Source organism: Gastrolobium bilobum, unplaced genomic scaffold (genome assembly GCF_033153095.1).
Source record: "Gastrolobium bilobum isolate Gb01-03AN ecotype WA unplaced genomic scaffold, APGP_CSIRO_Gbil_v1 utg3161, whole genome shotgun sequence".
In the NCBI taxonomy this organism is placed as follows: Eukaryota; Viridiplantae; Streptophyta; class Magnoliopsida; order Fabales; family Fabaceae; genus Gastrolobium; species Gastrolobium bilobum.
The window spans coordinates 851,432-869,068 of NW_026899561.1; the positions used below are offsets into that span (position 1 = coordinate 851,432).

General features: G+C 30.5%; 1 protein-coding gene across 1 annotated transcript; it reads right to left on the reverse strand.

The window, feature by feature from the left end:
- Positions 1 to 16,040: 16,040 nt before the first annotated feature.
- On the reverse strand, positions 16,041 to 17,596 carry LOC133291493 (expansin-A4-like). Its single transcript, XM_061489759.1, has 3 exons — positions 17,473 to 17,596; positions 16,593 to 16,905; positions 16,041 to 16,332 (listed from the first exon to the last, which is right to left on the reverse strand). The coding sequence occupies exons 1-3, from the start codon at positions 17,594 to 17,596 to the stop codon at positions 16,041 to 16,043; spliced, it is 729 nt and encodes a 242-aa protein (XP_061345743.1).
- Positions 17,597 to 17,637: the final 41 nt, after the last annotated feature.

Consider the following 17,637-nt stretch of genomic DNA (forward strand, 5'->3'; position numbering starts at 1 on the left):
GAGGCTTATATGAGGTCACATGAAGAGAAGAGAGAAAAAAAATAGACTCCACACACACAGACAGATATATATATATATATATAAGAAGTTATAGTTTCAACTTTTTTTATACAACTTCTTACAACCATATATCATAACCATTGATTTTCGCCAATCAACGGTTATGATTTTCGCAAATTAAATTCATTAATTAATTATTAATTCATAATAAGTGACAACCGTTGATTGGCGGAAATCAACAGTTATGATATATGGTTGTAAGAGATTGTAAAAAAAAAAAAATTGTACGTATAACTTTCTTCTATATATATATATATATATAGAAGATAGAGACTTTAAATCTTTAAAAAAAATCCTGGTTGTTGAAAACACAATATTGTCCACATTGAGTGGTTTGAGAAATGCACGACCTTCAAAGGAAAAATATTACGTAATACTGAAAGTATTTTAAAAACATCACCCACGATAACATATAATAATACATGTCATTGGATCAAATATAAAATAGTATATAATAAGATGTAAATTATATTTAAACCATTATGAGTATTATTTTAAAGTACTATAAATATATTCTTAAATGTAGATATTTGTTAGGCACTTAAATGCAATAATTAAAGTGGTATTATTCTCAAAACATACATGTTAAGACAAAGCATAGCGTTCCAACCATAGATTCAAAGACAGTTGGTGACAACTGACATGGTGTCGTTTTTCCCTAACTCAATCTTATTCGTGGCCTACCTTGTCCACAATATTTTTTTTGTATGAGATATATTATTATTATATGCAAAATATTTTATTTTTATTTTTAAAAAAAATGTACATCACTTACGGGGTCCACAATAAATTTTTTTTATTCTCCAAATAAATATTTCAGAACTGACAGGTTTCATTTAGAGATTGGTCCGTTCCGTTCGATGGAGACGGATAATAATTTCGCATAACCAAAGCATGAGATTAAATTAACCAAAGCATGTTCAATATATTCGTCGTATTAAATAAATTAAGTTATTATTAAAAAATCACCATTTTAAACTGAATCATTGGTCATTCACATGGTTCATTTCCCACTAAAATCCAACACGTTTCTGTCATAAAATCTTTCCTTACCCTCACAAAATAACTACCTCTCATCACAAAATATACAATTCCCTAGAGCACACGCACACCTACATAATCATCCACTCACACCACGTCATCCCTTCCACAATATTACACAATCACATCTCATGTTTTTTCCCGTTACAAGACCTTAGTCATTTACACATATAACACTTTTTCTCGCCTTCTCTAATCATTTAACATTCTCAAAATCACCACCTTCATATATATTTTTTATTGTATACTCTAGATCGATTACCTTTGAGTTATAATACCTCTTATACCAATACCTTAGTTCGGTTGACACATTAACTCATCAGTTTTCTGACTGAGTAGAACACTTTAGATCATAATTTTTATTGTCATGAAATAATATATTATTTTAGGACAGATTTGGTTTTGTTAATTTTTAAATAATTAAATTAAAGTACTCAATATCATTTAATGAGGGACTTAATCTAATTGAATATGTGAAAATATTCTTCTAATAAAAAAATCTATAAAAATTGATTAGCCTATAATTGAAAATTAAATGTTGACCTAATTGTGTCCGTCGAAGCGGTTAAAAGTGGTGAATAGAATCCTAAGGTCAAAAATTTAATTCTTGTAAAAGCATTATAGTAGGGAGATCTTTGAACTATATATATCACACCTGGGTCAAAATATATATAATGTAATATAATATAATTGTAATATTGTTTCATCCATAACGATAAGAACTTTGTGCTTCATGCGGGAAAGAAATTAATTATAAGAAAATAACTATGAGAACATTGCAGGTAGGCAATGCATCAAACTTTAAAATAGTGAGCCAGCTTCTTGCATAAAACAAATTTCTCAACCCGTTATTGGGGAAAAAATTAGAATGAGGAGGCGCTTTTTCTATAATAAAAGCAGAAGTCATGTGATATCTCTAATTGGCAATGCATCTCCCTCGTGGAATGACTTTGTTCTACCTCACTCAAATCGAATTAATTAAGTAATTGATGAATTGATTGATAATATATATATATATATAGGTAAAGTATTTCTTCAGTCATCGAAAATAAATTATCTTCAGTCACTTCTAAAATTACGTCATTTTGAATCAATGAAAGGTATTTGCATAATTTTAGAGGAATTAATGAATAGTGTTTCGGTAAAATTCATATGATAAAAAGATAAATAAAATTATAAAAATATCCTTAATTAATTCAAAAAGATGTAGTTTTGGGGGTCAGTGGAAGATAATTTATCTATCTCCAGTGATTAGAGAAATACTTTACCCATAAAAAAATAATTTTTAACTTTTTCATCCACTTCAAGGGAAATTATTGCATATAGAATATTTGTATTTAGCATGTTTATAACCAAATGAAATAAAAAAAAATATTTTCATTTCATTTTTCGGCTTTGTTTTTTTTTTTTCCAGTTAAATTTTTACGCTTAGTGACTGACTATATATATGATATGGTTTGAACTTTTTTTGGAACTGAAACTACATCAATTAAAACTTTTGAAATAATGGTATAAAAAGAAGAAGAAGGGTAAAGCCAATGACAAAACCCCAAAAAGAATCAAAATAATTGTTGGAAATCGAGAGATACAAATCGAAAAATGCAAAGAGAAATTGACACGTCCAGTTTATCTGTACTAGATTCACATTACCGTCACTTGTTACAAGTCACTCGGTTTACAAGAAAATATAAATAGGATTTAGAAAATACTAACAACAGCTGGGCTCAAGTACAAACTATTAAAAAAAATAAAATTACAATAAGTCTCCCACAATAGTACCAGACCTCAACAGGTCCGAGGGTGCTGCCCCTTGTACCCCGCCAGGGTGGCTCCATCGGACCCCCGCCGCTCACCTCGAAGCGAAACTTCAATTGTCTTTTGCCGACCTTACCAACAAAGACTCCCATTAATATATGAAGTATGAGTGATCATACCCAACAATAATATTATTATCCGTACAAAATGTTAAACATTTTTTTCACTCAGTTTTTCACCAAATACGAATACAATACATAGATTTTGTTGCTCTCTTTTCTTCTCCTCTCTGCATGGTACGTAAAATTGATTGTATAAGATGGCTACATAGTTCATTTTGAAACTCACGGTTGAGTTCGATACCGCCGGGTTAACTAATGACAAACGTTTTGAAACATATGGAAATATGGCATGCTATACGACTACATGTGTAAAGAACTTTGGGATACACCACCCCAAAAGCTAGCTCAAAGGGTGGGAGTGCCCAAGGCACTATAAACTCCACATTAGTTGCTCATACAACCAATGTGGGACTATATATCTCAACACGCCCCCTCACACAACTAGCTCAAAGGGTGGGAGTGCCCAAGGCCTTATAAACTCCACATTAGTTGCTCATACAACCAATGTGAGACTATATATCTCAACACGCCCCCTCACACAAGAGCCCATTGGGCTTGAAGAGTGGACAATGCAACAGGCCCAGCCTACCTGTGCTAAGAAACTCCACAAGAGAAAGTGGGGGGCGTACCATGTAAAGAACCTTGGGATACACCACCCCAAAAGCTAGCTCAAAGGGTGGGAGTGCCCAAGGCCTTATAAACTCCACATTAGTTACTCATACAACCAATGTGGGACTATATATCTCAACAATATGTGCATGTGATTGTGAAATTGGTCGGCAGGGACTGAGTAAGACATATGAATGTGGCCAATTTAAGCTTTGCCAGTGACTCTTAAATTCATATATTAATTAGAGGCTTATTTGAACCATAACTTCTGATAGCTTAGTCCCACTCTTATCATTTATGATTACAAATTATTATGTCATACAGAAAAATGTCGGTAATTATTATTACTTACTTAGCTTGGCAGCCATCCGGTCTTTTTTTTCTTCTTTCCATTTTGTTGACTAATTAATAATAACATTTGTTTCTTTCTGCATTTTTATTTTCCAGTTGCATATATAGTATGTGTGACAATGTATGTATATTTTTTTATTTATATGGCGGCAACCGACTGCCAACCACACCACTTTTTTCCCCATTTAGTAATTGTGTGTATTTGACTGAGTTGATTACTTAACTCTTCTTTTTGTTTTAATATTGTAAATAATAATAAAAATAGTAAAAAATGAAGTTATCTCTCCTCGCATACATATATTGCAATAGCAAAACTAACACACTTTTTATAGGGTCCACACATGTTTTATAAAAAGCCTTGAGTTTAAAAAATTTAGAAAAAATTTCAAAAATCTGCTTGTGCTTTTCTCTATCATTATTTATCTTCTTATATTTTTTATTATTTACTTTTTTATTATTTTTTTCATCAACCAATTATTTACGCCGTTAAATATTGAATTAATTTGTCCATTTTATCCTTATAAATAATAATAAAAATACATGGAGATAAGTATTAAAAAAATTCACAAGAGTAAAGGTTGTCTATGTTTCTATCACAAAGACTCCAAGAACAATCTAATATTCTAAAGAAAACTCATTCTTTGTCAAGTTTGCTGACGTGTCGCTTTCTCCTTCACTTTCAGTTTTGTGTTCACACTACAAAATATTTAAAACCTTTCCTTCTTTGATAAAAAAGAATAAAAAGAAAAATATATTAAATAAAATCGAATTTGTAATTAAATTCAATTGAGAAAATATGTTAACAATTGCTGGTGGCAGACAATTCATTTATTATCCCATTACTTTTTTGTTAAAAAATAATCATTAAAAGAACAAAAATATTTTGTAAAAAATGCAAATATTTTGTATATAAATAGGATATCTATTATTGGTTTTTTCATTTGGTAATTAGCTTATATGCACATATTTCTTCTCTTATATGTATCTTTATCTTCTCATATTGTTGTTCTATCACATGAATATGTAATATTTTTGCTTTTTTTTGCAGCTTTGTTGTAGAACAAAACTGATGGGATGATTTGGAATCACTGGGATATTGCTTTTGTACTTCCTCAGAGGAAGGTATGACATTCTTCTCTATCTGCTTTTCTTCTACAAGCATTTTCTCCATAATCTAATATCATTAATGAACGAAATGATATAACAAAATGTCTTAACTTTAAAGTATACAACGAGCAATGGCATAATGCGTGGATCACCCCAGCCTTTTGGCAAGTTCTGTCTTTTTCTCTCCTGTGTGTTATGTGTGCTTTTTGAGCACCATCTAAAAATTCAACACGGTAAAAATTTCTCTTTTATCTTAAAGTTCTTCTATTTTCTATCTTTAATGTCTGCAAGAGCAAGATGAACTTTCCCTTCTATTCTTCCTGTCCATACATAATTTGTTTCACATTGTTGTTGATGTTCTTTAATTTATGTCTGTTCTTGACAGATATGCTTACCGTGACGATGAGAGTGTTGAGTTGGATAGAAATGATACTACTTTGACCCTCATAAAACCATCTTCTAATTCTTCAAAGAATGTTGAAGTGTGTCAGATGCTAGACCAGTGCAACCCAGCAACATAGTTTCAAAACAATTTTTCTTTTAGGAATTTTTTTCTTAAATTAACACTATTAATTTATCCTTCTACTTTTTTTAATTTTGTTTGTGCCTATTGTATAAGTGCCTAGCCTAATTCAATGTAATTAGGCATTGAAAAGCTCTGTTTTGCATGCTCATGTTGAGAATACGAACTAGAAGAAAAATTGATGACTCTTCAATTCCAAAATATAATACAGGCATATGAAGCTTTTTATCTTATAATTAAATTTATCATAATTAGCCTTGAAACCAACATCCTTTAAAAAAAGTGAATATTCCAGAATTTTTTTTTAAAAAAAATTCGAAAACATAATACAAAAGGATAAAAGAATTTCTTAAACAATGACATCAAACAAAAACTAAAAAATTTAAACTTTAAATTTGACTCAATATAAATTATCTTTCTCATTGTGGCATGAAAAAAAAAACAAATCATTGTCAGAAAATATAGCCATATAATTCTTAACAACTTATACCACATTGTTTTGGAAAGACTTAATATTAACAATTTATAGTGAGTCAAACTTATTTCACACCATTTTCCTTCTCTACATTTTCAACAAACTTATTTCTCAACAAAAACATTGCATATAAATTTGACTCAAACCATTTCAAATTTATACTTGAAATTTTAATATATGTTTAAAAAAGATAAAAAGGATTTCAAGCGTCTAATTTAAAAACAAAAAATTTACTATTTTTTGAATGCTTGATTTGTATTTTTAAAATTTAAATTCTAAACTTGACTCAAACAAAAACTAACTAATTTAAACTTTAAATTTGACTCACTATAAATTATCTTCCTCATTGTGGCAAGGAAAAAAAAACAAATCATTGTCAGAAAATATAGCCCATATAATTCTTAACAACTTATACCATATTGTTTTGGAAAGACCTAATATTAAAAATTTATAGTGAGTCAAACTTATTTCACACCCTTTTCCTTCTCTACAATTTCAACAAACTTATTTCTCAACTAAAATATTTCATATAAATTTGACTCAAACCATTTCAAATTTAAACTTTAAATTTTAATATCTGTTTAAAAAGGATAAAAAGAATTTCGAGCGTCTAATTTAAAAACAAAAAATTAACTGCTTTTTGAACGCTTGGTTTGTATTTTTAAAATTTAAATTCTAAATTTGACTCAAATAAAAATTGACTAATTTAAACTTTAAATTTTAATATCTGTTTAGAAAGGATAAAAAGGATTTCGCACGTCTAATTCAAAAACAAAAAATTTACTGTTTTTTGAACGCTTGGTTGTAGTTTTAAAATTTAAATTCTAAATTTGACTCAAACAAAAACTAACTAATTTAAACTTTAAATTTTAATATCTATTTAAAAAGGATAAAAAGGATTTCGAGCGTATAATTTAAAACAAAAAATTTACTGTTTTTTAAACCCTTGGTTTGTATTTTTAAAATTTAAATTCTAAATTTAACTCAAACAAAAACTAACTAACTTAAACTTTAAATTTTAATATTTGTTTCAAAAGGATAAAAAGGATTTCGAGCGTCTAATTTAAAATTAAAATATTTACTGTTTTTTGAACGCTTGTTTTGTACTTTTACAATTGAAATTATAAATTTGACTCAAACAAAAACTAACTAATTTAAACTTTAAATTTGACTCACTATAAATTATCTTCCTCATTGTGGCAAGGAAAAAAAACAAATAATTGTCAGAAAATATAAAAATATAATTCTTAACAACTTATACCACATTGTTTTGGAAAGACCTAATGATGTTACTTGGTTCTTTAAACAATGGTGTATTTTATAATGCATTAAAAAAGTTAAGTGCTAACGACACAAATCGTTGAAAAAATAATTATTTATTATTATTTTAAATCTGTTATAATAAATGAAAGTCCATCTCTGAGATAAAATATAAAAATCTAAACGCAACTATAAGAATATTTTTTGTGAATAAATTTAAAAACTTATTACATGCTGATAGTTAGAGATGACAAACTGAGTTCGGCACAAAGGATCGACCCATCAACTTATTTTTATAATTAAATTAAAATTTCTCTATTCTTCTTTTATAATTAAATTCCTAAATCTGTTTTTAATTTTTGAAAATACAAATTTTTAAAATTTCAAATACTAATGACACAAATTCTTGCAAAAAAATAATTATTTATTATTATTTTGGAAATCTGATTGTAACAAATAAAGATTCATCTCTGCGATAAAATATAAAAACCTAGACGCAACTATAAGAGCCTTTTTTGTGGATAAATATAAAAATATATTACATGCTAATAGTTAGAGGTGGCAAACTGGGCTCGGCCCATAGAGCCGGCAAACCAACATATTTTTATAATTAAATTAAAATTTCATCCTTCTTTTTTTATAATTAAATTCATAAATCTGATTTTAATTTTTGTAAATACAAATTTGTTAAATTTCAAATACTAACAACTCAAATCCTTCCAAAAAATAACTATTTATTATTATTATTTAAATGTGATTGTAATAAATGAAAGTCCATATTTGAGATAAAATATAAAAACCTAAATGCGGCTATAAGAACTTTTTTTGGATAAATATAAAAACATATTACATGCTGATATTTAGATGTGGTAAATTGAGCTCGGCCGGAGGGCTGACCCACCAACCTTTTTTTGTAACTAAATTAAAATTTCATACTGCTTCCTCTTTTATAATTAAATTTTTAAATCTGATTTCTATTTTTGTAAATACAAATTAGTAAAATTCAAAATACTAAGGACACAAATCTTTGCAAAAAAAATAATTATTTATTATTATTTTGTAATTATGATTTTTATAAATGAATATCCATCTCTGAGATAAAATATAAAAACTTTATCTAAAATATTCAGATTAAATATGATGCATTAAATATATATATATATATATATATATATATATATATATATTGTGAACAATTATTTATACTTATGTAATTAAGGAAATGAATGATCTTTTGATATTACCACATTTAACTTCAACTATAAAATGTTTGTTATTATATTAAACGTACTAACTCAAATATTTTTGAACTCTTCATCTAGTATATATGGTACAACTACAGAAAAAATAGATACATAGTAATCTAGACGTAAGTATAAGAACATTTTTTATATGGATAAATACGAAAACCTATTACAAGTTGATAGAAAATGTCGACAATTAGAGGTGGCAAAATGAGCTCGGCCCGAAGGGCTGGCCCACCCCGCGCGCAAACTTGTTTCCCCCTCATATCTACTGTCTAACAAACCCGTCTTTGTATGGTTAAGATAATTAGATTTACTGCTGTAAATATTTCAGAAACAAACATCTAAATAAAATGAACAATCATATTGTGATAAATAAAAGTGCATCTAAACAAAATGAACAATCAGCATAACATTTATTTATTTTTTCTTCATGTATATTAATTGATTTCATTTTGTAGCAAATTTTGTGTACGGTTGAAACAATAAGACGGGATCATATTGAATAATAATACAAAGGAGAAGGTTCATTGGTGGTTATATTTAAAGAATGAATTATTGAGTACATAACTATATTTGTTTTACATAACAATCAAAGCCCATGAGTTGCTGATTTGTTTGTGGTTGATATTTATAAGTTCCGTGTGAATGCTATAGCCTATTAAAGTTCAAAAATAGCACAAAATAGCAAGATAATTCTTTTTTATTTCACATAATTCTCAAGTAACAGGTTTGCTTTTTTATTTGTTGTTCCTTCATGTTTATACCTCCACCATAGTACCGTTCAGAGCTTGATAACAAGATGAAGGTGTTGATTTACCGGTGCGATGATTAACCAACGACGGCGATAACGATTTCATTCTTTTTCCCCCGGGCATCGCACGGGTAATTCACCAGTAAGCAATGAAGAAAAAGACCTGGCATTAAGTTTTTTCCTTTTTATGAACATTTACATTCATGATTCTATTATTATTTGAGAATTTTATAGTAATATACATGAGTTTATGCACCTAAACTTAATGGTATATTCACTTAACTCTCTACGATGCTAGGATATATCACGCCCTATCTATAAGCATCTTAAAGAGTTTAAGTATGATACTCTTATTTCATTTTTTTTTATTGAGACGACTTCAGCATTAAAATGTTTTTACAGGTGCTATATGTGATCTGTCTTCAACTAAGAAATTATTGTTCTCCGGTATTCTTTCACACCACTCCGAACAATGACTTAGTACTTGGCAATTTAGACTTTTAACTTACACAAAATATTCATCATTATTTCCCATAATCCTTTTTTTAAAGGGAAAATTATGTGTTATTTTAAATAATACAAGTTATGTCATTTCATAGACACAAAAAAGTGTACGTGAGCCCCACTGAAAAATAAAGATGTAGGTCTCACCTCTTTGTATCTATGAAATGATACAACTTGTGTCATTTAAAATGACACACACTTTTCCTTCTTTAAATCATATTTTAAACGTTTGTGGTGTGTTGGAAAATTCTTACAAACACACAAGGGAACGAAAGAAAGGGAGAATACTCTTGAGAAGAGAAAAATGAATCTTGTATTGATCTCAGTTACTAATACATACATATATACAAGTTAATGTTAAGTGTATAAGCTATAATAAACTAACGGTTATTCTAATAGCTTTAACTTTCTAACTATCAGAAGCATGTTCACGTGGGATCAGCTGTAAGTGATGGGCTGACATGGCTAGTATATCTGACGTGGCTCTTTTTATGCTTTTCTCATTTACGATAGCTTCAGTAGCAGCTTTGGTTATCTTGTTCTCTTTCTTTTCTTCTTTGATATTTAACTCCACCACCCCCCCCCCCCCCCCCCCAAGATGGACTGAGAATATCTTGTAGGCCAAGCTTGCAAATAAGAAAATGGAAAGGACTTGGATAAGGGTTTTGTGAACACATCTGCTAGCTCGGATGAAGATGCAACAGGAAGCAAATGTATAGTACCATCATTAATGCGCTCCCTTGTTATGTGACAGTCTATTTCTATATGCTTCGATCGTTCATGAAAGGCTGCATTCTTGGCCAGGTAAATAGCTTAAGGGGGCGTTTGGTTCAGGAATTTTTTTTGTAATAGTAGGGAAATGAGATAGATAGAGAAATGATTAGAAAGATAGATAAAGTGATAGGTAGAAAAATGTAAAAAAAAGTTGTTTGGTGGGAAAAAAATTTACTGGGAAAATTAGGTAACTTTATGAAATCAACAGTGCATTAAAAGCCAGATAACCGGTTTTCCGAAAAATCCCACCTTCAAATTGGGTTTCTAAACAGTGCGGATATCTATGTTTCTCATAAATCCAGACAAATTGGATAGATGGGTTTTTGGTGAAAAATGTTGAAACAAACATGGTATTTCTAAAAATCATACTTGAGAAAGATAGATATCCGCTGAAAAGCTCCCAACCAAACACCACCTAAAGGTTATCACAAAAGATCGATGCTGGTTTGGTCATAGGAATATTAAGATCATGCAGCAAAAACTTAAGCAACTGAATCTCGCAAGACATGGAAGCTAAGGCTTTGTACTTAGCTTCAACAGAAGATTTGGAAACAATATTCTGCTTCTTTGATCGCCGTGAAACTAATGAGGTTCCCAGAAATACTCATAATCCTGAAATAGAGCGCCTGATGTATGGACAACATGCCTAGTCACTATCTGGAAACCCTGATAGTTGAAAGGTGTTATTAGATGGAAAGAAAAGTCCTTTGGTTGGAGAAGACTTTATGTATCTCAAGACACGGTGTGTTGTTGCCATATGCCGAGTGGACGATGATGAGACGAACTAACTCAGTTGGTGAACTGCAAAGGATAAATCAGGTCTTGTAGTTGTGAGGTACAACAAACGACCTACTAACTAACGATAACTTGCAACATTTAGGAGAAGATCAAAAAGGTTATCAAAACGTTGAAGCTTTGTGAGGGCTCCATTGGGGTGGTAACTGGTTTACAGCCTAGTAAACCATTATCAGACAATAGTTTAAGAGCATATTTTTGTGGGTTCACCACTATTCCTTGAGTTGAGCGAGCCACCTCCAATCCCAGAAAAAATCAAAGATTACCCAAGTCCTTAATCTTGAAATTGGAATCCAGAGAAGCTCTAACACGGTTGATCTCATCTAAATCATTGCTAGAGAGGACGATATCATCCACATACACTAGGAGTGCTGTGAATGATGAGAAAGTGCTTTTGATGAAAAGGGAATGGTCAGAAATAGACTGTTTTTATCCCAAATCTAATAAGGCAGAGGATAGTTTTGAGTTCCACTGACGGCTCGCTTACTTGAGCCTGTAGAGTAACTTTTGGAGCTTGCATACTTTGGGAAGAGATGATTGAGGGAAGCCATTGGGTAAATCCATGTAGACCTCTTCATATAGGTCTCCACGTAAGAACGCGTTATTTTACATGTAGTTACATGAGGTGCCATCCTTTGGTCATTTTTGCAACTAGTGGGAAGGTATCTAGATAGTCCACGCCTTCAGTTTGAGTGTATCCTTTAGCAATGAGGCGTGCCTTGTACCTTTGACGCTCTTATCATCTTTGAGCTTGATTTTATATACCCATTTGTATCCTATAATACGCTTACCAGAAGGACAATCAACAAGCGTCCAACTTTTGTTTTGTTCCAATGCAGAGATCTCGGTTTCCGTTGCCTTCCTGCAACATTCATACTTAGCTGCCTGTTGCGATTACGGCAAGTATACCTATCGTTTCAAGTAATAAAGTAGTGAAATAAGAATATCGTCCCACGAGGATTAATGCGCCAAATACTATTATAACTAGTCCCCTTAATTTGGAAAACTCGAATTGATAGTCGAGAATAATTTTTGAATTTAAATTAAAACAAAATTAATTGCAGTAAATAACAAGAATATCAAGAACGCAATAATTGAGAATTTAGAAAATCAAAAACAAAAGTTGCAGTTAGGAATTATTTCACCTCAGATCCTCCTAGAGTAATTTAAATTAATTTCAATAATAATTTACTTCAGATATTTCAGACAATTCATCTTCTAAAAATTATTTGGTTAAATCCTAACTTAGTGACTTTAACCCTTTACTCTAATTAGAATCCTAATGTCTTAGTTAATTCCTCTTAGAATAAGCATTAAACGCGATGAATTATGAAGTCTACAACTCAAGTAAGCCTATGTCTAGGTCATACAAGAATTTGTATTTTACCCCTGTCAAGACTAAAACCCCAATATGTCTATTGCGAGTCCTAACCCTCAAATCCCTATAGGATTGATCAGTTCATACAAGGATATAAAAATTCATGCAAGGTAAAACACAAATTTTGAAATAATTTATTAAAGAAACTAAATCAAACCACAAATAGGATTCACATCGGATCGATAATCCTAACTACATAAATAAACTAGCCTAACATGTTCATAAATTCAGAATTACTAAATAATGAAAAATAAACAGAGTTCATGATAAAACTTGGATTAAAGACGATCAATGGTGAAGTTTTTGATGTCCTTCTCTTCCTCTGAATCCTGCTCCAGAGTTTCTCCTCCGTCTCTGCCTTCTGCCTTCGTCTCCGCATTCGCCTTTCTTTCGTCCGTCTTCTGAATGTGTGTTTCTGAAGGCCTCGTTGCATTCTATTTATAGGCTGAAAACTGGGCTTTTTATTTTTGGGCCGCTCGCAATCATGCTCGCTGTTGCTAGTCTTAAAGATTCGTTAGACAAATGTCCTAAATGGAAATGCCAGATTCTTGCATCAGCTATCTTCTTTGTTGAAAGAGCTATTTTATTCTCAGAAATTTTATTGGAGTCAGAATGAGTCTTCAGATGATGTTGTGCTTGATCAATCACATACAATCCTCCTTTTAATTCAGCTATAATAGTCGTCTTCTTGGTATTGACCTGCTTAATCAAGCTTGATGACTTGAGAAATATTAAGTAACAGGGAGTAGTATCAACCAATTTGGAAATAGAAACCAGATTAACTTTGAATTTTGGAACATGAAAAAAATCTAGTAACTGTAGAGAATTAGGTAAAGAAACCGTGCTACAAATAGATGTTGTAACTCAAGTTCCATTTGGTATCATGATGGAGATGGGATAAATCTTTTGCATTCAAAACTATACATTGATCAGCATTCAAAATTGATCATACCAAATGTTCCGGAGTTTCCTTCATAGAAGGTAGCATGAGCCTCCTTCCATTGGCTAGGGCTAAACTTGGGGCGATGATGCTTGCGGGTAACGCCCACTCTGTGACCTCCTTCAAAATTGTTATAAGCTTCATATCTCCATGGGGACATAATGTCTGCATGCACATCAGAAATTGGCAATGCAATAAGAAAGAACAAAGGAAATGCCATGGGAATTGCAGGTTTGATTAGACATATTCTTCTAGATTATGTTGTAGCTAGGTGTAGGCGAATATGTATATATAAGGTCCAAGGTTCTTACTTTGTCTAATGTTTTTGGAAATGACACAGCAATCACCTCTCCAAATGGAAAATATTTCCAGTATTCCATTAATACTAACGATTCTGTGAATTATTCATTCAAATTACAGAAGCAGAAAAAAACCTATTTAATTGCATTTATTCTCCATTTATCCTGAACTTCCACTTTTTCCTTCTCTAGTAAATGAGTAATTATATTATTCTGTTACTATTGAAGATATATATATTCCTTCAAAAATCGTGTCTTTGTAATCACAGATATTTTAGTTTGTTTTGTTCACATTAAGATAGCAGTGAAAGAATGTATATTTATAGTCTAATTGGATGACATTTGCAAAATAACACCTCAATCACCTCTTCAAATCAGTAATCAACTAATCATCATTATTTTCATTTATTTCTTTCCTTATAAGCACCATTATTTAATTTGTTTCTTTTCATGTAAGATAGTAGTAGGTTTTGTATATTGTTAACCTTACATGACATATACAAAGTAGTGCATAAAGAAATATGAATGAAATATATAAAGACTAAAAGTTTGATGTGATCCACTTTGTGAAAAAATTATTCAATTACTATTTCGTGAAATTTTTTTATCCATCAACCCCTCTTCATTTTTGCTGGCTCCACTAGCAAGATTAGGATATCATGTCGCAACATTCTAGAGTAGGCAATATAACCAGAGTGTGTAATTTTCCCAACAAGACTCCAGGATGTTATGGTTCATCTTATCATCTATTCCAAATTTTAATTTCTCTTTTACTTTTATTTCTAAATATTAATTAAAATCATGAATAATAATTAAAATTTAAAAATAATACAATTACGTTATTTTTACAATCAACATTAAATTCGTTCAATCAAATAATAATTAACACATTAAATTATCAATGACCAGATTGACTTTTCTCCCAAAGAATTCAAATTTTTGAAAACAAAGATCTTAAAAATTAGTATATAATAATTAATATCATTAAATCCTCCATTAATATTCTGGAAAATGTATTAAGCTCATTTAGTCAAATAATAACTACTATGTTGTTAGATGACAATTATTTGTGTGATGCTATCTTTCAGAAGTACCACAAATTTAAAAATATAAATTTTATTGTGGATCATAACAATTTAATTCTTGATTTTTTTTAAAAAATTTAAAATTTAATAAATTTAGAGGACCTCGAATAACCAATTTTCATCTAATGAAACATCAATTTCTTGTTGACGCATTTAAGATTGGTTTAGAAATATTCGTGTGTGCGTCAGTGCGTGCGCGTGTCATTTTGGGCTTATTTCATAGTTCAGGAAATTTTAATCAATGTTTGTTATTTTATATTTTTGTTATTTCTTTGATTCTCTCTTGATTGTACATTATATCCTTTAGCTGCGCAAGATTACTTTTCATTATTTTTGAATTTATTTTATTTATTTATTTAAGGTTTGGAGAATCCAATTATTATTTGAATTTTTTGGTTAAATAAAATTTAGAAAAGGTAAATAGTTTTTCTTGCAATCCTTGTGTTTAGGGGTGGTAATTATTGTGAATTAATAATTAATTAATGAATTTGATTTGCGAAAATAGTAACCGTTGATTGACAAAAATCAACGGTTAAGATATGATTGTAAGATATTATAAACGAAATAAGTTGTAAATATAACCTTATCTTTTTTCTTTTCTTTTTACATTTTGATCAATATTTTTAACGCTTTTACGTTTTATGTTTTTTTGACTTTATGATTTTATGTTTTACGATTTATTATTTCCTTTCCTTTTTAGGTAAAATCTCAATTATAACTATGTTGCTCTTACAACAGACTTGGATTAAACTACTTGAATCAAACTAATCGAATAATCGATGAACCGAGGGATAAAATAAAAAACAATAACACTTAGAGAAATAAAATAAAAATAATTTTATTTGAAGGGATATCATATGAGACAAGTGATGATTTATATTATTATCAACATAATGCCTAGAGACAAATCGAAAAACACCAAATGTAGGTGTTGCAGAGAAGCATTTATGGGAAGTTTTTGCCTTTAGGTCTGACCAAACTGCCAATACTTAGGGGCGACACGCCTTGAGACACTGGACCTTCCATCACTTGCTGTCACCCTGAAGCTCAATCTCTCTCCCACTAACCTAACATCTGTATCCCAATTCTGACCCCAATTTCGCCTCAAATCTGTCCATTTGAACTTGCCATCATCCTTCATCACTTGCACTCTTACTATTTCCCCAGCTCCTCCAACATTCCACACTTTTATTAGATTGAAATAAGGATTCCCATTCATGGTGAACCTAATACCTCCCTCCCTCTTGCATGGTACCCTGCATATACATATATATTGTAACAAAAAAACATTATTAATTTCAAATATATACCATGCAAATTAATTTCAATATATATATATATATATATGAAAATGGAAAATGTTATATTTATAAACTTTTACAAACTACATTATGTCTGACCGGTCATACTTTAATTAAAATCAAAAGTGTATGACAGGTCATACTTAATATAGTTTGTAAAAAAAAAATTTGTAAACGAATCATTCTCCTATGAAAATAGATCATGTATATGTAACCTGCGATATATGACTGGCACAATGCCACCCCTGTATTCTGCAAATTTGAGATATGCAGGGATGGCTAAGTCAAAGTGCTTGCGTGGTGGGTTGCACCATCCTCCATTGTCACTTGGTATACTATAATTTGGAGGGCAAAGGTCGGTGGCTGTGACATAAATAGAGGATTGGCCTTTACACCATTGAGAGTTTACACATTTGATCTGGAAACATGCCCCACATGTCCGGCCATTGTTGAACAAAGCTGTGCTCAATGCTGTTGTGTCAAGCCCATAACCTTCTTTAACCACATCTTGATACCCACAAGCTCCTCCTGCAATCAAGTTATTCTTTTTCTTCGTAAGTAAAAGACACATGTATGCATAAAAAAAAAATTAACGTTTCTCGAATTACATAAAATAATCATTCAACCCTAAAACAACGCTATTTTAGGACTTAAATATTGAATAATTTTATAAAATTCATGATATAAAAGAAAAGTACAATTTCTGAAATACACTAATTACTCTTTATCCAAATCCCAAAACGACGTCTCGTGTTAGGGTCGCTGGAGATAACTTTATATAATGTAGCAAATATAAACACTTTTCCCTAAAAATAATAAGAAACGAACATATTTTATTGGAAAAACAACTTCTCCTTTCAAAGGAGAACAACCATCTTATGCAATAGAAACAGTTGCTGGGGTCTCATTTATTTTTTTGAAAAAGAAAAAGAAAAAAAGCTGGGCACAAGAATCGATGTGAGAGCGGTAGATGTTTTTTGAATGAAGTGACATGAGAGGTATAAACCCCTATTTTATTATGATGAAAAAGTTTGTAGTATATGTAATGGATTAAATGAAAACTATACATTGATCAACATTCAAAATTGATCATACCAAATGTTCCGGAGTTTCCTTCTTGTGACCTCTTCAAAATTGGGGAGATAATGATGTCTGCATGCACATCAGAAATTGGCAATGCAATAAGAAAGAACAAAAGAATTTCCAAAGGAAATGCCATGGGAATTGCAGGTTTGATTAGAAGTATTCTTCTAGATTATG

Excerpts from the sequence above, each read along its gene's own strand:
- LOC133291493 (XM_061489759.1), bottom strand. The coding sequence starts at position 17,596 with ATGGCATTTCCTTTGGAAATTCTTTTGTTCTTTCTTATTGCATTGCCA. Across the intron at positions 16,906-17,472 it reads AGGAAACTCCGGAACATTTG|GAGGAGCTTGTGGGTATCAA; the intron begins GTATGATCAATT and ends ACTTGATTGCAG. Across the intron at positions 16,333-16,592 it reads GTGCCAGTCATATATCGCAG|GGTACCATGCAAGAGGGAGG; the intron begins GTTACATATACA and ends ATGTATATGCAG.